Source organism: Podarcis pityusensis, assembly GCF_964106645.2.
Source record: "Podarcis pityusensis genome assembly, chromosome: 14".
Classification (NCBI taxonomy): Eukaryota; Metazoa; Chordata; class Lepidosauria; order Squamata; family Lacertidae; genus Podarcis; species Podarcis pityusensis.
The window spans coordinates 29,567,731-29,590,401 of record NC_138039.1 but is presented as its reverse complement, the minus strand read 5'-3'; the positions used below and the strand labels follow the sequence as shown (position 1 = coordinate 29,590,401).

Here is a 22,671-nt window from a genome sequence, read left to right as displayed (position 1 = left end):
TTGCTTTTTCCTTCTGTGTAAACCTCCCTGTGTCACCTTCCGTGTCAAGAGCGGGGCAGGTACAGAAAGGTCAATATTAACAGATGAATCGAAACCTCTCCAGACAGTTGAAGGCAGACACACCTCTTCATGCATCCCCTTTGCTCAATATTTAGACACACACGTGCCAATTCCTCTCTCTCCAGAGGCTGGGCCCAGCCTGCACCCATCCAGACACCGACGTGGAGTGGGAGACAGGGCGCACGTGTGAATACAGCTTCGCCCATGACAAGTCCAAGGGGAGCTGAGCTCCCTTTCTGTGCAATGGCTCATAGGCTATTTTAAGCACATTTCCCACAAGCCCCGCTAGGAGGAGAAGAAGGGAAAAAGCAGCAGCAGGAGCAGCAGAAGAAGGAGATACCGCCACGGATGGAGTAATTTGACACCATCTTATCCGCCGCAGCCTGCACAGCTGGGCCGCGGGGCGGAGAGCGCGCCCCATGCCCAGGGCTTAAGGGATGCGCGTTCAAATCCTGGCGCCGGCTGCTGCTGCTGCTGCTGCTGCGTTTAGCCGAAGGAGAGGCAGGCAGGCTTCTCCTGCCTCCGAAAGCGGAGGCCGGGCTACAGCGGGGATGCTCTGGCCGTGAGGAGCTTGCAGGGGCCATGGAGGACGACTTGGCTTCCGAGGATGACACCCGTAAGTGAAAGGGGTGCGGGCTGTGGAGGGGGGAGAGACGAAGCGGGGTGGGGATGGGGGGGGGGGTCCGAGGCAAAAGTGGAGGAAGAACCGAGGGCTCCTCTTGGACTTCCCACCGACTTCCTCGCGCGTGGGGCGTCGCTCTGTATAATGTGGCGGGTGCTGGCAGAGCCACTGCGGTCGAAAGTTTAAGTTCCCGCCCGGAGGAGCGTGCAATCGGGGTTGCAATCGGAAGGGAGAGAGGCGAAGTGAAAGGGGTTAGGGTTGGGAATGGGGGGGAGTGACACTGGATAACTAGGGCTTCGAGGTGTGGGGGAAGGATTGTTCCGTCGGAAAGGGGGAGCGGGGAGCAGCAGGCTTCGGCGGGGAAGGAGAAGAGTTCTTCCCGGCCTCTGCTAAAAGCTTCCTCGGCGCGCTCCTCGGGGATGATCTAACCCAAATGGGCAGGAATTCGCCCGCTAGCCCGGTCCTCGAGCCCGTTGAGCCGGGGCGCTTGCATTCCAGCTATTTGTGCTTTCTCTCTAAGACTCCACATCTGAGAGTTGGGGCTTTTGTGGGGTGGTTCTTTGAGTTAGGATTTAGTCGCCTGCATTGGGGGCAGCCGATGCACGAAGTGGCTGCGCGCCTGCTGGTCCCCCTGGCGTACACGTGTAACTGCACCTTTTGAGTTTTGGAGGAGGAGCTCCAGGATGTGGAGCACGGTGCAGGTCGGGTGGGGAGAGTTGAAACCTTACACCCCGATGCCACCCACCCTCTTCCGCCCCAAGAGCTACCCAACTGCCCAACGACATGAACGGAAGCTTCCCTTCCAGAGTAAATCGCAAGTGTGCAGGGGGTTAATTTTCATCAGGACCACAGAGGGTTAAAAAAAGGCCTATCTATCTGCATGCTGAGGTCCCAATCCTGATTACACACCCATGGACGTGCGTACACAGAGAGAAAATAGCTATTTCAATAACAAGCTGGTGTTGGACTACATTTCCCATCATCCCTGAACTTTGTCTTTGCTCTCAAGGAGTGATGTGAGCTGATGCCCAACAACATCTGAATGTTACTGCATTGGCTACTCTGGCGGCCTGTTCAAAAAACAGTTGTTGGTGATTATTGCACAAGATACCCTGGCGTTGGTTAGCTAATTAATTGGGTGTCTGTTGCCGCTTCCATTTAAAAGCACTGTGATACCACTTTAAACAGCTATAAAGGTAAAGGGACCCCTGACCATTAGGTCTTGTCGTGCCTGACTCTGGGGTTGCGGCGCTCATCTCGCTTTATTGGCCAAGGGAGCCGGCGTACAGCTTCCGGGTCATGTGGCCAGCATGACTAAGCCGCTTCTGGCGAACCAGAGCAGTGCACGGAAATGCCGTTTACCTTCCCGCCAGAACGGTACCTATTTATCTACTTGCACTTTGACGTGGTTTCGAACTGCTAGGTTGGCAGGAGCAGGGACCGAGCAACAGGAGCTCACCCCATCGTGGGGCTTCGAACCGCTGACCTTCTGATCGGCAAGTCCTAGGCTCTGTGGTTTAACCCACAGCTATAGCTTCCCCCAAATATTTATGCGAGCTGTTGCTTCTTAAGGGTGCCAAGAGATGTTAGGAAACCTACCTATTTATTTATATTTATGTACTTATATTATTATTATTTTATATATATACACACACACATACTATATATACATACATATATATATATATATATATATATATATATGATTTATGTTTATATTTATATTTATTCCATACAACTTATACAAAGTATAACATGGGTGTCAGACCTCTTTTAAAATTTGGAATATACTTTACTAGTTCCAAAAATTGGAATAAATATATATATATGTAAGACCAATAGTTTGGCTCAAGACAATGGCCCATTTGGTCTACCCTCCTGTTCTCACCGTGACTGACCAGGTGCTTCCATGTGAAGCCCAAAAGCAGGACTTGAGTGACAGCAGCGTTCCCACTTGTGATTCTCAGAAGTTAGTATTAAGAGGTGCATCGTCTCTGACACTGGAGATAGCATATACCCATTGAAAGACCTGTAGAGTTAGAAAGGACCCTGAGGGATCAACAAGTCTAACCCTTCCCCCGCTTTTGATGCAGCAATCTCAGCGCATGGTCTCCCATCCAATCTGAAACCATATTGAGACCCTGCTTAGCTTTGCAAATGTGCTAGCAGTTTCATTGCTGCACAAGTATGTGTATGTATGTTTAGCTTTATTGTTATATGAATTTGTCTAGCCTCCTTCTAAAGCCATCTAAGTTTATGTACAAGATCCACCCTTGATACATGACATCTGCAGCAGGTACAGTCTTTAACAACAGGAGAGCCCTGCTGGCTCAGGTCAATGGCCCATTGAGTCATAGAACAGTATCTGGTGCAACTCCTTTCAATACAGGAATCTCAGCTAAAGCATCTGTGACAGATGGCCAGTCCCCTATTCTGTTCTCACAGTGGCCTCACAGATGCCCCAATAGGAAGCCCACATGCAAGACCTGAGTGCAACAGAGACCTCTCTGCTTGTGATTCCCAGCAACAGGAATACAGATGCATACTGTGCAAGTAAGAACACAGTGGTACCTCGGGTTACAGACGCTTCAACTTACAGACGCTTCAGGTTACAGACTCTGCTAACCCAGATATAGTTCCTCGGGTTAAGAACTTTGCTTCAGGATGAGAACAGAAATTGTGCTCCAGCGGCAGTGGGAGGCCCCATTAGCTAAAGTGGTGCTTCAGGTTAAGAACAGTTTCAGGTTAAGAACGGACCTCCAGAACGAATTAAGTTCTTAACCCGAGGTACCACTGAATAGCCATTGTGGTGAGTAGCTATGGACTGCCTTATTCCCCAGGAATTTGTCCCCATTAACTTTTCAAACTTAATCCGTTCTGGAAGTCCGTTCCAAAACCAAGGTGCGCTTTCCCATGGAAAGTGATGCAAAATGGATTAGTCCGTTCCAGACTTTTAAAAACAATCCCTAAAACAGCACTTAAACATGAATTTTACTGTCTAACGAGACCATTGATCCATAAAATGAAAGCAATAAACAATGTACTGCATTCACACAATCAATCAATCAGTAGCTGAACTGGGTTCCACACAGTCACAAAAACAAACAAAAAAAGAGCCACAAAAACACAAAATAAATAGCAAAAACAGACAGACCTCAGCGTAACACTCAAAACAGAAGTGTGGCCATCAAATAGGAAGCGTAGCACTAAAAACGGAGCACATTAAGGCATCTGAAAAAAGCTTACTTCCGGGTTTGCAGTGTTTGGGTTCCAAGTTGTTTGAGTACCAAGGCATTTGAGGACCAGGGTATCACTGTATATAATATGAAGAGTGGATTATCCAAAAGGTGTCTCACTCATTATAATTCTTAATAAAGCACCAACCAATTTGTTTATCCCAAAAGAGAATCTTTATATAGTTTTATAGGTACGTCTTACCAAATTCCTTTCGTTAATAACTGCTTTAAATCTGCTTCTTCCTGAAGCATGACTGTGAATTTAACAATAGTTCTCCCTCTGCCACCCTTCCCCTCCCCCCATATGCTTTTTACAGTTCCCTTCAGTTGACTTTATACTTGTCTCACGGCTGTTGAAAGCACCAGAAGGCAAGGGCATAAAGTTCTAGAAACCTGTGTGCTGTGTAAATCCACCCCTGCCCTGTCAGTGTGTGTGTGTGTGTGTGTGTGTGTGTGTGTGTGTGTATTATGAAAGCTGTATTTTATACTACCTCTAGTTTATTATAACTTATAAGTACTAGTCATCCTGTGTAAATAAATATCTCTGTTTCACCTTGCTGATGGGCATTTCCTTCTAAAGCCCTCGGATCATACTTAGTTGTATTTTTATATATTCCTGTTCAAAGCTTGGATATTTCAATATTAAATGGCTTATAGTCTTAAAAATAAATATATGTTTTTTGAGGGGTGCCTCAGCATCTGTAGGTAGAGCTGAGAGGGACTCGCTGCCTCTGAACCAGTCAATGTTGATAATTCTGAGCTAGGTGGACCAATGATCTGGTCATGCCTGAGGCAACCCTCCTATGTTTCCTACATTCTGGCACTGTCTCCATTCCAATTTGGCTTTTATTGTGCTCAACCATCATGTTAGGGTGAGAAACCTTCTGCCCTGTGTTGCTGTCTGCTGCCCTGGAGGTTGCCCATTGGGTCTTTGTGCGAGTCCCTGATCTGACTTTGCTCTATCCAAGGAGGCTTTGCTGGAGGCAGGCTTCCGATGGCTTCCTAGCATGGGCCCATAACAGAATGATCCACCGTCTGAGACTGACTGAGGTCCAAGCTAACTGTGCCGGACCATCTGTTCCATCTGTTCAGCAGGCAGCACCTTGCAGTCAACAATATGTACCCAACTCCCTCTAGGATTTAATTTCTGTGTTTTTCCATCTTACAACCTGCCCTGTAACCATCATTAACACCACCGTGCCCTGCTTTTCTTCCCAAGTGCTTCTTTCGGAGAAAGAGTTTCACGATGCGGCAAAGCGGAACAACACAGCGCGGATGAACGAGCTGATCAAGAGAGGGGTGGATGTCAAGGCCAAGAATAATGTAGGTGCTTACAGGGGATGGGGTCCAGATAATGTTGCGGGCTCTTCCCCAGAAATCTGAATTGAGGTGATGAACCTGTGTCCCTCTGGATGTTGCTGAACTACATCTGCCATCATCCCTTGCCCTTGGCCATGCTCACTGACGCTATCCGGGAACATCTTGATGGCACACAGGTTTGCCACATCTTATCTAGACCCTTCACGGTTGGAACACAGGGACGTTTTGGGTTGCAGGAGAACAAAACCAAACCAAGTACAGTGGTACCTCAGGTTACAGACGCAGGTTACAGACACCGCTAACCCAGAAATAGTACCTCGGGTTAAGAACTTTGCTTCAGGATGAGAACAGAAATTGTGTTCTGGTGGTGCAGCGGCAGTGGGAGGCCCTATTAGCTAAGAACAGGTTAAGAACAATTTCAGGTTAAGAATGGACCTCCAGAATGAATTAAGTTCTTAACCCGAGGTACCACTGTAGATCCAAGAACTCTGTCGTGAGACTTTCTCCAATCTCCTTGAACAGCGAAGCTGAAATGGGGTTGGGAGGGAAAGGGACATCTTTTCTGTCGCCAAACTCTCTCTCCAGTGTTCTATATGCAGTAAAGGTAAAGGGACCCCTGACCATTAGGTCCAGTCGTGGCCGACTCTGGGGTTGCGGCGCTCATCTCGCTTTATTAGCCGAGGGAGCCGGCATACAGCTTCCAGGTCATGTGGCCAGCATGACTAAGCTGCTTCTGGCGAACCAGAGCAGTGCACGGAAACGCCGTTTACCTTCCCGCTGGAGCGGTACCTATCTATCTACTTGCACTTTGATGTGCTTTCGAACTGCTAGGTTGGCAGGAGCAGGGAGCGAGCAACGGGAGCTCACCCCGTCGTGGGGATTCGAACCGCCGACCTTCTGATCGGCAAGTCCTAGGCTCTGTGGTTTAACCCACAGCGGCACCTGCGTCCCACCCTCTATATGCTCTAAGCTAGCCCCAAAGCCAAATCAGCCCCAAATATATTTTTTAATTATCATACTGAGCATTTCTATCCCACTCTTCAGCCACAAAAGCTCCCAGAGCAGCTTGCGAGAATTGCAGTGCGAAAGAGGTGGCACAAAAGAAAAAGGCTTTAGGAGGGAGGCGGAAAAAAGGACACCCAGAAACTATGAGTGCTTCTGAGGCTGGATTTAGGTTTGATGAGGCCCTAAGCTACTGAAGGTAATAGGGCCCTTTATATATCCAGCTGTCTTTTGTCAACAACAAATTGTCGCTGTTTTTTGTGTTGAATATATGCTATATGGTAATTTATGGACCTAATAGGTCCATACACAACACAAAGCACTGTTGCTGTATGTAGGTTTTATTTTATTTGTTTTTTAACTTATATTTTGGAAATGTACATCCAGTTGTTGTTTTTTCCCTTTAAATTTTTAGGGGCCCCCCAAAGTGTGGGGCCCTAAGCTATAGCTTGTTTAGCTTATACATAATTCTGGCACTGGGTGCTTCTACGTTTATTGAGTGTTCATCCTGATTTCTTTGCAGAGAAGTTAGATGATGGAGCACATCCACACCACCTTTAGTTCCTTGGAAGAAAGATTGGATAGAATGTAAAATAAATGAATATTTAGTTGCAGAGGGAAGGCGTGGCTGGGGGACACTGACAGAAGTTTGCCCAGCACCCACCCACCTGTTCTGCATCCTTTTCTTCCCCCTACTTAACCTTGTCCTTCCTTTCCAGATAGACAGGACCGCTCTCCACTGGGCTGCAGGAGCTGGTCACGAACAGGCCGTCCGTCTTCTCCTAGACCACGATGCCTCTGTGAATGACGAGGACAACGTAAGCTTGAGGAGGATCTCAGCTCTTGCATCTGTGCGAAATGCGGCTGGCCTCTTAAAACCCAGCTCCTTGGTTGCTTTGAATGAGAACCTCCTCCAAGAAGCTTGCTTGGTTTATTTGTTTAGACTGTTTAGCCACCAATACAGGTGGTAAAATACAGGGAAGTGAAAAATGAATGTGTCATAAAAAAATAATAAAGGTTCTTTTCAAAAGGCAGAGGTGAATGATGGAGGCTCAGGGATAGCCTTCCTGAAACTGGTGCCCTTCAAATGTTTTGGGCAACAACTCCCAGTAGCACCAGTAGGGCAACTGGCTCTTCTGCATACAATGATGGTAGACGTTCACTGCCATGGACTTAACCAGTATTTTTAGAAGTGCCACATACAAAGTACAAGGCAGCGAGTCACAAATGCTAAAATGTGATGTGACATCACTTTGGCAGCAGTTTATTATAGGCATATGCTAAACCAGGATATATTTTTAGAAAAATACAACCAGGTCCTAGGGTCAATCCCCAGCATCTCCAGGTAAAGGTAAAGGGACCCCTGACCATTAGGTCCAGTCGCGGACGACTCTGGGGTTGCTGTGCTCATCTTCCTTTATTGGCCGAGGGAGCCAGTGTTCAGCTTCCGGATCATGTGGCCAGCATGACTAAGCCACTTCTGGCGAACCAGAGCAGCTCACGGAAACACCGTTTACCTTCCTGCAGGAGTGGTACCTATTTATCTACTTGCACTTTGATGTGCTTTCGAACTGCTAGGTTGGCAGGAGCAGGGACTGAGCAACGGGAGCTCACCCCGCTGCGGGGATTTGAACCGCCGACCTTCTGATCGGCAAGCCCTAGGCTCTGTGGTTTAACCCACAGCGCCACCCGTGTCCCATCTCCAGGTAGGACCAGGAAATAATCCTGGTATGAAACCCTGCGAGCTACTGCCAGTCAGTGTAGACAATACTGAGTTAGATGGACTGAAAGGTCTGTCTCAGTGTAAGGCAGCTTCCTACATTCCTAGAACACACAACTTTCTCCTAGGCAAATTGAGCAAGGACTAACTGCCATTTTATTCCAGACCCAAGATGACCTTTCTTCTGTCTCTCTCTGGCTACCCAGTTTGGGATGAACGCCCTCCTCTTGTCCGCCTGGTTTGGCCACCTCCGTGTCCTTCAGATCCTTGTCACTGCTGGTGCCAAAATCAACTGCCAAAACAAGGTATGGCATCATTCCTTGGCTCCCTGGTATTAACAGCTTTGTATGACACAGAGAGAGATTCCTTTTGACTGCCTTTTGACTGCGTGTATGGGTTGATTGGAGAGTCTATAAATTTTTAAAAGTTTGAAATCTGAATAAGCAATTTAGGGTGTTTCCAGGCAGTCAGAGTGGTAGTCAACTCAGTCTTACTGAGGGTTGTTGTTGTTTAGTCGTTTAGTGGTGTCCGACTCTTTGTGACCCCATGGACCAGAGCACGCCAGGCACTCCTGTCTTCCACTGCCTCCCACAGTTTGATCAAACTCATGTTGGTAGCTTCGAGAACACTATCCAACCATCTATTCCTCTGTTGTCCCCTTCTCCTTGTGCCCTCCATCTTTCCCAAGATCAGGGTCTTTTCCAGGGAGTCTTCTCTTCTCATGAGTCTCAGCTTCAGGATCTGTCCTTCCAGTGAGCACTCAGGGCTGATTTCCTTAAGAATGGATAGGTTTGATCTTCTTGCAGTCCATGGGACTCTCAAGAGTCTCCTCCAGCACCATAATTAAAAAGCATCAATTCTGAGGGTAGACCCACGGAAATTAATGGACCTGCTCCAAGTAAAACTGTTGAATACTGCCCTCACTAATTTGCAGGCGGAATTCGTTTGAACACCAGCAAATTCAGGTTGCACTGTGACTGGCAAATTTAAAGGAAGATCCAAATGGTACAGTTAAAGCACACGACGTCTCTCAAAGAATCATGGGAACGGTAGTTTCACCCTGACAGAGCTATGGTTCCCAGCAACCTTAAGCAACAATTCCCATGATTCCTTGGGGGAAGTCACATGCTCTAAATGTGTGTTGAGTGTGCTTTAAATGTGTGGTGTAGATCTTCCCTTGGGATGTATATTTACAGTGGATTGGGGCTCTTGCATAGCAAACACGCTTCCCAAGAAAGCCTTGGACTGTCTGTGCTGAGGAAAGTAATGGTAAAATGCACTGGAAACTGGGGGATGAAAATTGCCTGGTGCATCATTTGCTCCACAAGTTCCTCTCTCCTTCCTGCCCCCACTGCCTGCCAGCCTAATGCAGATGTTTGCAATGACCAGTCTTAAACCTGATGATCTTTATTGGATGCATGCAATTCCTTTGGCCTGAACTGAAACCACTCAGAGGTGCATGTCTCCCAAGGCATGCGGAAGTGGCTGCGAAAGTAGCCTCAGAGCAGCTGGGGGCTCTTAGTCGGGAGCACCCAGTCGTCCTGTGTGGGCAGGTGGTGTTTGCTCAGCGGGACAAGTTTGGAACTGTGTGAACCATACATAGCCAGAAGGGCAAGCCTGTATATTTTTATAATAAATAACTTAGTAAAGCATTAAATGATGGCTGTAAAAGATAAGCATGGAGGATATTTTTGGCACTCAACGAGGCTGTGGTGGCTGTAAAGTTCAGGGGAAAGTTCAGGCAACTCCAAGGAGGAAGAGTTGACTGCTTTGTCCTCATCCGCCTCCATTCCTGGAATTCCCATCTTCAATAAGTTCGTCATACTTCCTCTCTTAAAAATATATTGCTCAGGGATACTAGATCAGGAGTGAGGAACTCTTTGGAAGCCCAAGGGCTGCTTTTCTTTGTGGGCAAGCTTTGGGTGGTGGACCCACCCAGTGGTGGCTGGGGCCAGAACAATAGAAGGAAATTGAATTTTATTATTTCGGTCACAGACCAGTTCCAGCCCACATACAATATCAAGGAAGTCATAAAACATGATAGGGATACATTTGAATTTGCAATTAGGTTTAATTGGACTGATGGGAGCTATACAGTGGTACCTCGGGTTAAGTACTGAATTCGTTCCGGAGGTCCGTTCTTAACCTGAAACTGTTCTTAACCTGAAGCACCACTTCAGCTAATGGGGCCTCCCGCTGCTGCCGCGCCGTCGGAGCACAATATCTGTTCTCATCCTGAAGCAAAGTTCTTAACCCGAGGTACTATTTCTGGGTTAGCGGAGTCTGTAACCTGAAGCATATGTAACCTGAAGCGTATGTAACCCGAGGTACCACTGTAGTTCAAAACAGTTGGTGTGTTAGGCCCACATCTCAGGAACTGAATCCTATTTCTTTTTTTCCCCCTCCCAGAATGGTCGCAACTTGTTGCATTGCGCAGCCCAAAGAGGTCATATCAGGGTCATTGAGTTCATCATGGAAGACCTCGAGGATGTGCAGCTGGATAAGAAAGACAAGGTGGGAATTTTTCAGAACAGTCTAAGGCACTGGCTTTTTTGTAAATAGTTCCTGTTTTTCAAATATGTTATCAGGCAGTGACTGGCCCAAAGTCACTCTGTGAGCTTCATAGCCAAGTGTGGATTGGAACCCTGGTCTCCCAGGTCCTAGTCTAACACCATAGCCACTATACCACAATGACTCTCATCCTTTCTCTCCTTAAAGATGGACAGGACGGCATTTCATCTGGCTGCTGAGAATGGGCAACTGGAGGTGGTGGACTTCCTGATTCGCTTAGGCTGTGCCTGCAGAATCAAAGACAAGGTATGGAAAGGAACAGGAATCAACACCCTGTTCAGTCCAGTTGCTGTTGTCTGTGGGTCTTCCTCACCCTTTGGGGCTTTGCTTATTTCCCTCTCCATCTAGACTGGCCCTTAAATTATTGGTACTTTGAGAGGCTATCACCCACACATATTTCAATTGGATGTCACATTGATTTGCAGGAGAAGAACACAGCGCTTCATCTAGCTGCCAAGAATGGTCATGCAGAGGTGCTGCAGAAGCTTATAGATGTAGGAATGAACCTTGATGAGAAGAATACGGTGAGTAGAAGACCTTTGCTAGTTTATTACGTTTATCTCCTCCTTTTCCTTCAAGGTGCTCAAGGTGATGTACATGAGGCAGGAGTTGATGATGCAGGTGAGCTGCGCACAGGTGAGCTGAAAGCGAGCTGCCGGCCAGCCCTGTGGAGCCTCCTTTTATTGAGACAAATATGCAAACCAGGCAGATACATTTTGGGCTGTGACCTTTACACATCTTCCAGTCCCGAGATAGTGGGCTGGTACAAAGTTATATTGGCACCTGTTTCCACCGCGTCATTTTCCCCTTGCACAGTGTATGACGAAGGAGACAAAAGGTCTCAGAGACAAAGGTTACAGACAAGGCACCGCAGACTACTGAGACTGCAAAAGATTAGACAGAGGCAACAATGTTCAGACAGCCGTGGCTTTGTCTGTGAGGGGTGTGTGTGCTCCGCACCCCAAGGTCACGCATGCAGGCAGGTGAGGCTGCCTGTGGGTGAGGAGTGTGCTCCCTCTGGACCCCACTCCCCACTCCACGATCATCCCTACAGCACTCTAGGTACATAGTTGTCCTCCCCATTTCACCCTCACAACAACCCTGTGAGGTAGGTTAGGCTGGGAGATAGTGGCTGGCCTAAGGCCACCCATTGGTCGTTGTCCCTGAGTAGGCTATTGAACTTAGGTGTGCTCAAAGTAGACCAACTGAAATACAACACACAAATTCCTGTGATTTCAGTGGATCCAACCAACATGGGGTACCACCGATGGCTTTGCGGGTCCTCATCTGACACTCTAACCACCCTTTGAGGAACATAGTTCACTCAGTAGGAAGAGTACACCATGAAGATGCCATACCCGTCAACTGTCCTGATTTAAGCAAGGCATCCTGGAATTACAGAAGCCACTCCAGCTTCTGATTGGATCACGAGCTGTCTGGTTTTGGCTTTCGAAAGTGTGTGGCCCCAAAAGATGTGCATTGGGGGGGAGGGCGTGCTCTCGCGAGATTCACCTGGCTCCCGTGAAAGTGCAGCCCTGAAAGATGCACAGAGCAGTTGCCCCAGGTGCTCCTCTTGCCCATGAGCACCACAGCTCAGGTACGCCACTCTGGCAGGGAGCAGCCAGCTACAGGAGCAGAACCGTCAGCAGCAGCATGTGGACCCCAGCAGAGGAGGGAAAATATGGTATGGGTAGGTGCCAAGGCTCTTTTCCTTCTGCCTCTGCTCCTGCCATGTACGCTGTGATGGTCAGTGGGGAGGGGAGTTGGGAAGTTGCTCGCTTGCTCGCTCTCAGCCCTGAAAAACTCACGTTTGGGGGAGGCCGTGCTCTCTCGCAAGTCACATGACTCATTTGGGCGCGCAGCCCTGAAAGACAGGGCTTTCCTCTGCGGGATGTTGGAGGGTATGAGATGCATGAAGGTATTTGTGGAGGTGGGGAGGACAGCGGAGAAGGAGAAGGTTGAGTTCAGTCATTGAGTGGCACCAGTTTCTGGAGGAAATATATTGCCCCCTCTTGGCCCAGCTCAAAAAGCTGAATGGCAAGATCACTAAAGAGAGGGAGGGTACAGGAGTTCTATTTTTGGCACCTGCTAAAAACATTTTTGTTTTTAAACATGCAGAATCTTGATGTGTTTCAATCTGGTTTTTAGCTTATTGTTGGTTTTATTTATTTTTGAAAGTTTAAAATAGTTGTTTTTAACTATTTTTTTAACTGATCATTTCATTGTTTAATTATTTTTGAATTTTGAATTCAAATTTTGAATTATTTTTGTTTTGTGCTATCAAATAGTATGTACATTTTATGAAATAATAAATAATTAGTAGTGCAGTCAGGGTTCTCCTCTTTTTCTCCCTTCCCAGGAAGGGTTAAGCGCCCTGCACTTGGCTGCTGAAAATGGTCATCATGGCTGCATGAAGCTGCTCCTGGAAGCCGGCTGTGATGTCAACATCCAAACTCAGGTCAGTGGTTCTCACTGGAAGGTGATACCCATCTCAGCTCCCCTGAAGGATGCTGAGGATTATCGGGGGCAGGTGATAAACAATAAAATAATTGGGATTGAGTTAAGGCAAACTTGGGCCACATGGATAATCTCTTGTATTGTCTGAATAGTGTTTTCTTTCTCTCAGAAAAAGATGACCTGCCTTCATTATGCTGCACAAAATGGCTATGAGATCATGGCCAGGATCCTTATTGATGCAGGAATTCACACAGATACACTGAATTACGTAAGTAGCTCATTTGGTCGGGTACCACCTACAGCATCTTTGTGCCTCTGAGCAAAGAAAGGAGGAATGAGAGTCCATTGGGTCTGTTGAGTCCATCATTGGACTCTCTTTGTAGGAGTGGTGCTGTAAGTTAAGAAGGCTAAGAAGCTCAGCAGGCAAGCCATTGTTGTCTAGGATAGCTTTCGCCAACTGGCTCCCTCCAAATGTTGTTGGACTACAACTCCCAGAAACCTTCAGTCAGCAACAGTGAAAGCTGGTTTAGGACACCCTTCCTTTCACTGCGGAGTGAAAGCAGCGATCCCTCTTGCTGTTCTGGCTTCTGGTATAGCTGCGCAGCCTGCATTCGCTCCATAAGACGCACACACATTTCCCCTTACTTTTTAGAAGGGAAAAAGTGAGTCTTATAGAGCAAAAAATACGGTACTTCTGGGAGGCTCACAAGCAGAACAAGTGCTCTTCCCACTTACAACTTCCAGCTACTGGGAACAAGGCATCCTTCCTCCAACAGTGGAGGATGTAAAGTGCACCTGTTTAGCAGAAGCTAAGCTTGTCTCAGGTCTGGTCAAGTGGCTGGATGGGAGACCCAATATTCACCACATTTTTATGGCAGAAGAAACAGGGGGATATTAATGTGCTGTGCTATATCACCTGGCTCTTACTGAATCGGGACGACTTATACCTCCATGTTTGGCTTTACATGCAAAAGGTCCGAGCGTCAAAAAGGCAGTTGGAAAAATATATACTAATAAAGCTGTACTCGACAGATGAAAGTATATGACGTTTGACATGACTGAGAATCGTGGACCCAGGGACAGAGAATTATAAAGCATCAAAATCGAGATGTGGAAAATATGGAAACAATGAGGAGAGGCAGGACTGAGATGTGGAGATATGCTTCAGAGATCCAGACCATGGCGAGCTCCAAAAAATCAATAATTATAATTTGGACTATAATTTGGGTTTTTTTATTTTAATTGGAGTATTATGATTGGATATATTAATTTGATGTTTTTTATTGGAAAATCAATAAAAATGATTAAAAAAACAAAAGGTCTGAGGGTCAGTTCCTGACATTTCCAGTGAACTGTAGCTCAGTGGTAGAGCAGCTGCCTTGCATGCAGGTCCCTGGTTCAATCCCCAGCATCTCCAAGCAGCTCTGAAACTCTGCTGCCCATTAATGTGGAGAATGCCGAGCTAGATGGAACAATTGTCTGACTCGGTATAAGGCAGCTTTGTTATGTTCCTAAGATGTAGGAAGGCTAAGAAAGGCATCCTCTTGAGAACTTGGAAATGCTGCTGCCAGAAGGAGACACAGAAGTAAGAAAGAAGGACAAATACTGTGTCTCCATACAAGGCAGCTTCATATAACACTGCTTTCCATTGCTACAGTTTCTGAGGGAATAGTTATGTCAGTCAGTTGCAGCAAAAACAAGATGTTAAAGCAAGGTTTCCCAAACTTGACTCTCCAGCTGTTTTTGGACTACAGTTCCCATCACCCCTGGCCACTGGTCCTGCTAGCTAGGGATAATGGGAGTTGTAGTCCAAAAACAGCAGGAGATCCAAGTTTGGGAAACCCTGTGTTAAAGAACGGCAATATATTGATGGCCTCTCTGCTTTCAGGCTTTTAGCCCTAAAACCTGTTTCCAGCGTCAGAGCAGAATGGGTGCCTTTGCACACCTGCAGAGTTCTGTACCTGTTCCATTGAATAATGCTGTCATGTTAAGAGACAGACCTTCTAGCTCAGAGGATGTACCTTAGAAGGCAGGCTTCCCCCCACTTCAACTGTACACAAAACTGTCAGTGTGCTTCATTTTACAGCAAAATGCATCAGCTATGCACATTGCGGTGCTACAGAATCACCCAGCCATCGTTAAACTCCTAATTGATGTTGAATGTGACCTGGATATCCCTGATAATGTAAGACTTTTATTTTATTTTAAAGAAATAAACTGTATGGTTTCATGTTATTGATACACGATCTACATGTCCCAAATGTTAAGAGACCACCAGTGCTCCACCATAGAACAATAGGCCCTCATTAATACTAGCGCCTAATTTTCTGTTTTTACCCAGAGGCAGCAGAGCCCACTGCATATTGCTGCAGAGCATGGGAGACAAGACATTGCTGAGATGATTCTTATCGCTGGGGTGAACTTAAAACTAACGGACAAGGTAATAATTCCATCGCAGACAAGTAGCACCTTCTCAGTCATGGTTGGAATAGAATGCAAGCAATCAGCATACAGATATTTGAACGGAAACATTAATACTATTTTGGACTTCAGAAGAAACTGAAGGCAGATGACACTCAAAAGAAGTTTTAATAAAGAAAAGAACCCATGTGATTCCCAGGAACTGGAATTCAGTGGTATGCCATCCTGATTGGTAGGCACTGATAGCCTTATGCTTGAGGTATCCACCTCACCCGTTTTTAAAGCCATCCATGTTGGCAGCCACCGCTATGTCTTTGTGGTGGGGAATTCTGTAGTTTAGCTGAGTGCTGTGTTATTTGGATGGTTGGTATGTTTTCATTTGTTGTCTCTCCTGAATTTCCCACCGTGGTTTTTGCTAGAGTCTTGCAGAGGAGCCGCAAAGCAGAGCAACATTTTTTGCAATGTTGCAAAGGTAGAAATATCATGACCCGGCAATGGACCGAGCACATTAGGCAGTTGTCATACGATTGTGCATGGGTGAATAAGCCCCAAACGACAGAACATTTCTCTCTCTCCTCCTTCCACTTGGATTCCTTTTTTCACTTGCTGCAGGGAGCTTATGAAATTTGCCTGCTCCTGTGTTCAAAATTTGGACAAAAACACATTTCCTTCCCTGAAGCAATTCCTTGCAGGTTGCTCTGTGTGTGTGTATACACACACACACACACACACACACGTACGGTATGTAAAATTTCTGGAGAAATATTACAAAATCCTATTATGCATCTTTCATCAGTGGAAAATGACAGAAGTCAAACCACTTGGAGCTTTCTTCCTTACAATCAAGTGGCATATAATTTTATGAGCTGAATACTGTTTGCTCATTTAAAAAAGTGATAAATGCATTAATGCTGTTGTGCGATTTTTGCTGTGAGATTTGGAAAGCCTATCCAGACACATAGTTGGCTGATGTGTTTTCAACTTGTCTTATTTTAATGATCTTTTACATGTTTTTAATTACTTGTTTTTAAGCTGTTTATCGATAATCATAATATTGATTGTAAAGCACTTAGTGGTTTTATTACCGTCAAGCGGTGTATAAGTTTTGCTAAAGAATAATAAAATAATCTTTCCTTCTCCTGCTCTTACCTTTGATTTCAGCAAGGTAAAACATCCCTAGATATTGCTGCCCGTGGCAACCACATCAACCTGGCTGACATGATCATCAAAGCAGATAGGTTTTACAAATGGGAAAAGGTAGGTGGGCATTATGGAATATCCAAACATTCATGTATACAGTGGTACCTCGAAAGTCGAACAAAATTCGTTCTGGAAGTCCGTTCAACTTCCAAAACCTTCGGAAACCAAAGCGCGGCTCCTGATTGGCTGCAGGAAGCTCCTGCAACCAATTGGAAGTCGCAGAAGCCCCGTTGGAAGTTCGGGTTCCAAAGAATATTTGCAAACCAGAACACTCACATCCAGATTTGCAGTGTTTGGGAGCCAAAATGTCCAAGTACCAAGGCGTTTGGGATCCAAGGTACGAGTGTGTGTGTGTGTGTGTGTGTGTGTGTCTATCTATGGGCTTGTGGGTATGGAATGTTCACAGAAACAGCTGCTGAAGGGAAAGGTGTCAGCAACAGAATGTTGATAAGCAGTGCAGGTGCTGTGAATGAAAGGAGAGGTCAGTTTGGCTGGAGTAGAGATGACGAAGAAGAGTGTGCTCTTGGCAAGGGCGAAGCATGTGATGAGGTGACCATGTGTCCTTGCTTTACAGAGGATGGTCCTCTTTTTGAAGATCTGTCAGAGGCAGCCTTATGTTTAAAGGTGTCTTCCATTTGAATGGCTGTCCAGTCCAAATGTGAAGATAAAGAACCCTAAGGCAGGAGAAAAGGAAAAGGGGCCTTGAAGTTGCCCATCAGTGGTTAGAAGCACCAGGTAAAAGGTAAAGGTAAAGGCCCCTGGACGGTTAAGTCCAGTCAAAAGCGACTATGTGGTTGCGGCGGTCATCTCGCTTTCAGGCATAGGGAGCCAGCATTTATTCAAGACAGCTTTCCAGGTCATGTGGCCAGCAGGACTAAACCACTTCTGGCACAATGGAACACTGTGAATGAAACACACGGAAACACCGTATACCTTCCCGCCACAGCGGTGCCTATTTATCTACTTGCACTGGTGTGCTTTCGAACTGCTAGGTTGGCAGGAGCAGGGACTGAGCAACGGGAGCTCACCCTGTCACGGGGATTCGAACCGGTGGCTTTCTGATCAGCAAGCAAACTCAGCAGGCAGGCACCTCCTTCACTCTGCACCCACTTAGAGCCATTATAGACAGCTTGGAGAAAACATTTGTCAGTAGTAGAGGAAATAAAATTTTGGGGGGAAATTCAAGTTAGCAGTGAATCAGCTCTTGCCACTTTTTTGTAGGATAATCTGAACAGCGACTCCGACTCCTGGGTAGCCAAGCACTTAACCTTCAAGCAGGACCACCGGATGGAGACGCAGCACATCCGCTCCGTCATGTGGAGGCTTGCGACCAAATACCTCAAACCCAATGAGTGGAAGAAGCTGGCACATTACTGGAAATTCACCGAGGCTCATATCAGAGCCATTGAGCACCAGTGGGCAGGTAGGTCGGTTGCTTAGACTAAGCACCTTCCTGTGCACTTTTAGGAAGAGTGTTTCCCAGCTCCTACCTACCTGGAGATTGAACCAGGAACCTTCTGTGTGCAAAGCAGTTAACAGCCCATCCCCGATCACTCACACAGAAGGCATGTAGGAGGGTTTTCTGAGAGGCTCCCTGCTGCCTCTCTGCATGAGTCACTGCTGTGGACTTGCCAGCTGCCAATGGAGGGCTACAACTCAGGCAGAAAGCACAGAGAGTGGTGCTTTGAGGTCAGCTTAATCCCAGTGCCTGAGGGTGTAAAAAGTAAAATTTTGCCCCTCACTGATCAAAATGTTTGGGGAACACTTTTAAAGACAGAATCAATAGCCTGATATTAGAAGCAAATTTGTGAAGTAAGGAGGTGCTTGGAGGTTTGTGAAAGGAACCCCCCTGCCTTCTCAGACAACTGCTCTCCAGGATCTGTCTTTGCCAACCTTGGCCACATTTACACAATATATACTTAAAGCACTATGGTAACTTAAACAGTCATGGCTACCCCAAAATAATCCTGGGAGCTGCCATTTGTTAAGAGTGCTGAGCGTTGTTAGGAGACCCCCTTAGTCCCCTCACCAAACTACACTTCCCAGAGTTCCCTGAAGTGATTGTTAAACCACTCTGGAAATTGTAGCTCTGTGGTGGGAATAGGGGTCTCTTTGCACCCTTTGACACACTACACTTCCCAGGATCTTTTGGGGGAAGCCATGACTAAACAGTGCTATCATACTGCTTTAAATGTGTGGTGTAAATGAGGCCCTGTCCTCCAGCTGTTTTGGGTGATCATCTCTCATCAGCCGCAGCCTGATAGCACTGTAATCCAAAACAGCTGGAGGACACGGAGATAGTGACAGCTAGTGACAGTAGGTAGTATTCTCCCAAGGTGGTGATCCATGTCCCAAATTGTAGGCATTTTTCCTATAACAAAGAATCTGGTTGTGACTGTTCCAAGACAAGTCCACAGCTGACCACTCTTCACACTTATGCCATAAGACACTATGAAGCATTTAAGGGTCTTTGTATATGTGTGTGCACCTGCTATCCCCCGTTCTTCTTTCTAGGCAGCAAAAGCTACAGAGAACATGGTCATAGGATGTTACTCATTTGGCTCCATAGCGTGATTATGGCAGGGGAAAACCCAGTCAAAGGACTGTATGAAGGCCTGGTGGGCATCGGAAGAAGAGACTTGGCAGGTAAGGGTCACCTGGTTTTGCATGAAATTAGCTGGGCTATCCAACACATCTTTATCAGTGTCAGCTGAATTTTATCCTGTAAAAAGTAGGCATGCTTAAGCCTCGTTCCTTATTGTTCAGGAAATGTGTTGTACTTTTTAGTTTGTTGCACTAGGACGTGTGCGATCCGGGTTCAAATCCCTACTGGCAACCTTGGGCCAGTCACTGCCTCTCGGCATAACTGACCTCATAGGGTTGTTGTGAGAATAAAATGGCGGTGGGGGGGGGTGGAGAACCATGTATGCCACCTTGAATTCCTTGGAGGAAGAGTATTGTTATGTATGCAAGAAATAAATAAAGGCTATCACTCAAAACCTCTCGGAAAGAATTCAGACTTCTTGTTCAAGTCTAGTTTAGCATAGATGGCTATCAAGAAATGAGAAGGACGTAAGAACTGCATTTTGTTTTCAAACAGAAAGCATCAGGAAACAGGCGAATGCAGACTCCACCTCACCAAGGAAGTGCACCGCGATGTGATACCAGTAAGAGCACAGGAAACCTCCTGTTTTTGCTGCGTCAGAAGTTTCACGCTGGAGCCACAGCAAGCAAAATGGACAATTCTGAACTGTTGGTCGGAAGGTATCCATAAACTCTCTTTCCAAGGGCTTCTTGCCATAGCAAATGGCAACCGTATCCACTATCCACTCAAGATCAGGTAACAATGCAAGTTGGTACATCAACAGGCTCTGCTCACAGCAATGCATTCTTTATAGTAAAGAGAAGGCACGATTCTCAAAACATGGGAGACCAGGAAGTGAAATATACACCATATTTTCCAGATCTAAGACTATGGTTACAATCTCAAGTTCCGGGATGGCCCAGGACGTTTTGCTGCTTCAGGAAAACTCCCCACTGCCACTGCGCCTGCTGTGTCACCATGGCCATGCCACACCCAATCCCTCTCCGCAGCTGTACCCTGCCTGTGATAGAGGAGGCGGGTTTGTGGCAGCCATGGAGGCAGAGACACACCCACGCAGGAGGCAGCAATGGTGAACAGCATGCTCTTCAATCTCAGTTAGGCCATCAGAGGCAACGGTCTTCATGGCTGGGCCAGCCCTGCTCGAGTAAACCTTGTTAAATCAATATAAATAAAGTTAAAGGTAAAGGGACCCCTGACCATTAGATCTAGTCGTGACCAACTCTGGGGTTGCGGTGCTCATCTCGCTTTATTGGCCGAGGGAGCTGGCGTACAGCTTCCGGGTCATGTGGCCAGCATGACTAAGCCACTTCTGGCGAACCAGAGCAGCGCACGGAAACGACATTTACCTTCCCGCTGGAGCGGTACCTATTTATCTATTTGCACTTTGACATGCTTTCGAACTGCTAGGTTGGCAGGAACAGGGACCGAGCAATGGGAGCTCACCCCGTCGCGGGGATTCGAACCGCCAACCTTCTAACTGGCAGGTCCTAGGCTCTGTGGTTTAACCCACAGCGCCACCCGCGTCCCATCAATATAAATTACTGTTCAGCAAATACTGTTAAGAGTGTAAGGGGACATGCATAATAATGTTTCCCAGCTGGAAAATCTCACTGTGAAATAAGAAAAATCTGCAATTCTCCCGGTTTTTCTAAACGCACCTCCATTGTGGTAGGGGTAGCTACGACTGCAGGGAAAAAACTGATTTAAGTTTCACTAAAGAATGATGGCATCATGTTCCACCATTGGAGACTGCACGGAGAGAGACGCCTAGAATTCTGCTCTTGTGCCAGTCTGGTGCTAGCGAGCCACGTTTATTTCTCAGTGTAAGCTGTTTACATTTCTCCCATGCAGGCATAATTTTTTTAAAAAACAAGAATTTTATGAAGAAGCCCCACCCACCCTCGGACATCTCTCTGTGGAAAAAAGCCAAGCACACCATTGGGCCAGAGTTAAGTGTTTGTTAGTTCCACGGACTCCAAGAGATACAATTAGATGCATGCTTACTTTGGGTTGGATTGTGGCCTAGGTTAGCTGATCTTTTTCCAGTCTGAGGACTATATTCCCTCCTGGACAACCTCCAGGGACCCTTCTGCCAGCAGCAGGCAGGGCCAGAAGTGAAAACCGGCTGGAGGCCCAAGTGTGACACTAGGGTTGCCCTATTTCAAAAAGTGAAAATCTAGACACAAAAGGTGCAAAGATTTTGTGTGTGTGTGTGTGGCAAAGTTATGAGCTATCCAGGGTTTCAACAGGGGTCTCTCCTCTCCTCCACCCTGGAGATTGAACCTGAGACCTTCTGCAGGCAAGACAGATGCTCTAGCAAGGGTCCTCCTACTGAAGAAAACACATCTTTTCCTTTAACTTATGGAGTATTTGTGTGTCTGAAAGCATGGTGCAGATAGATGCTGCACCTGCAAACAGATGCCCCAGCTGCATGCTTCTCAAGCACAAGGATGCCCTTTGAGTGTTACAGCAGAAGACAAATCCGCCATTTATTTTATGTTCTTCATGAAGCAGATTTCATATGAACTTGGATGGAGCATGAGACTTCAGTGCCTAATAAACAGTGGGCAGCTACCTCATGCTTTTTGCACCATGTCCCCCCCCCCCCGAAGAAGTAGCTTGACTCAGTCCATGTGAAATATACTAGGGTCGACTTGATTTAGAACTGCATACTAAGAACCAAAGCCAATACTTTGGTAATCCATGCTTAACCTCTTGTTTTTGTACACCTTAGAGCAGAGGTGGAATTTTGTAGACCCCCCAGAAGTTGATGGACTCCAACTCCCATGTCCTTGACCCATCGGGCCATGCTGGCTGATGGGAGTTGAAGTCCAACAAAATCAGGAAGGCCACAGGTTCCCTAACTTTTGCCTTTGAGCTATGCATATGGAAAGAAAGCTGGATAGCCAAACGCTCCTAGTGAACGCTACAAGTTCACTGAAAGGAGGAACTATCAGCTTCAGATTCTATACAGTGATTCTATACAGGCAGGGCCAACCAAGGCCCGGGGTTCATTCCAGTCAGCACAGATAGGATGGTCACCTCTTTGTATTTACCAACAGTATACTTTTCTTAAACTTGTCATGAAGTTTTGTATTTTTAAAAAAGTGCAAGCATAACATCTGGTTTTCAAATAAACTTATTTTTTCCCTTAACCATTCCCCGCCCCCTCTTTTTTAAATTGAGCAGAATCATCGTATCTCATCAGATCCTGGGGTAACCACTAAATTGGGCTACGTTGGGCTATTTGAAGTGTATTTATGGTACAGATCAGACTTTGTGAAGCTGGTGCCCTCCATGTGACTCCCATCAGCCCCAGCACATAATGGCTAAGACTGATGGGAGTTGTAGTTGAAAACACCCGCAGAACACTCAGTTAAATGAAGCCTGATAGTCTTATATTTAAAATTCCAACACAGTACCAAATATATGTTTATAGCTGTGTAGGCAGCACAGT

At 46.5% G+C, this 22,671-nt stretch overlaps 1 protein-coding gene and 1 long non-coding RNA gene across 5 annotated transcripts; both read left to right on the top strand.

Annotated features, from left to right (window-relative positions):
- Nucleotides 1-351: 351 nt before the first annotated feature.
- ANKDD1A (ankyrin repeat and death domain containing 1A) lies at nucleotides 352-20,149 on the top strand. Of its 4 annotated transcripts, XM_080982165.1 has the most exons (16): nucleotides 352-676; nucleotides 3,072-3,235; nucleotides 5,138-5,241; nucleotides 6,960-7,058; nucleotides 8,167-8,265; nucleotides 10,370-10,474; nucleotides 10,679-10,777; nucleotides 10,957-11,055; nucleotides 12,891-12,989; nucleotides 13,158-13,256; nucleotides 15,075-15,173; nucleotides 15,330-15,428; nucleotides 16,571-16,666; nucleotides 17,831-18,032; nucleotides 19,124-19,255; nucleotides 19,710-20,149. In XM_080982165.1, the coding sequence occupies exons 2-16, from the start codon at nucleotides 3,160-3,162 to the stop codon at nucleotides 19,769-19,771; spliced, it is 1,569 nt and encodes a 522-aa protein (XP_080838291.1). In that variant the 5' UTR covers nucleotides 352-676; nucleotides 3,072-3,159; the 3' UTR covers nucleotides 19,772-20,149. The 4 variants fall into 4 exon arrangements, with proteins under 4 accessions (XP_080838291.1, XP_080838292.1, XP_080838293.1 ...); XM_080982166.1 differs by lacking the exon at nucleotides 3,072-3,235 and having other exon boundaries at nucleotides 19,710-20,147; XM_080982167.1 differs by lacking the exons at nucleotides 352-676; nucleotides 3,072-3,235 and having other exon boundaries at nucleotides 6,964-7,058; nucleotides 19,710-20,147.
- A 126-nt stretch (nucleotides 20,150-20,275) lies between these two features.
- LOC308463680 lies at nucleotides 20,276-22,369 on the top strand. Its single transcript, XR_013979680.1, has 2 exons — nucleotides 20,276-20,394; nucleotides 20,764-22,369. It is a non-coding gene; the product is annotated as an uncharacterized lncRNA (long non-coding RNA).
- Nucleotides 22,370-22,671: the final 302 nt, after the last annotated feature.

Bases quoted from the DNA above. Each gene is read 5' to 3' on its own strand.
- ANKDD1A (XM_080982165.1), top strand. From the start codon at position 3,160: ATGCAAGACCTGAGTGCAACAGAGACCTCTCTGCTTGTGATTCCCAGC. The intron at 12,990-13,157 runs GTCAGTGGTTCT...TCTTTCTCTCAG, and splicing joins ATGTCAACATCCAAACTCAG to AAAAAGATGACCTGCCTTCA. The intron at 18,033-19,123 runs GTAGGTCGGTTG...TCTTCTTTCTAG, and splicing joins CATTGAGCACCAGTGGGCAG to GCAGCAAAAGCTACAGAGAA.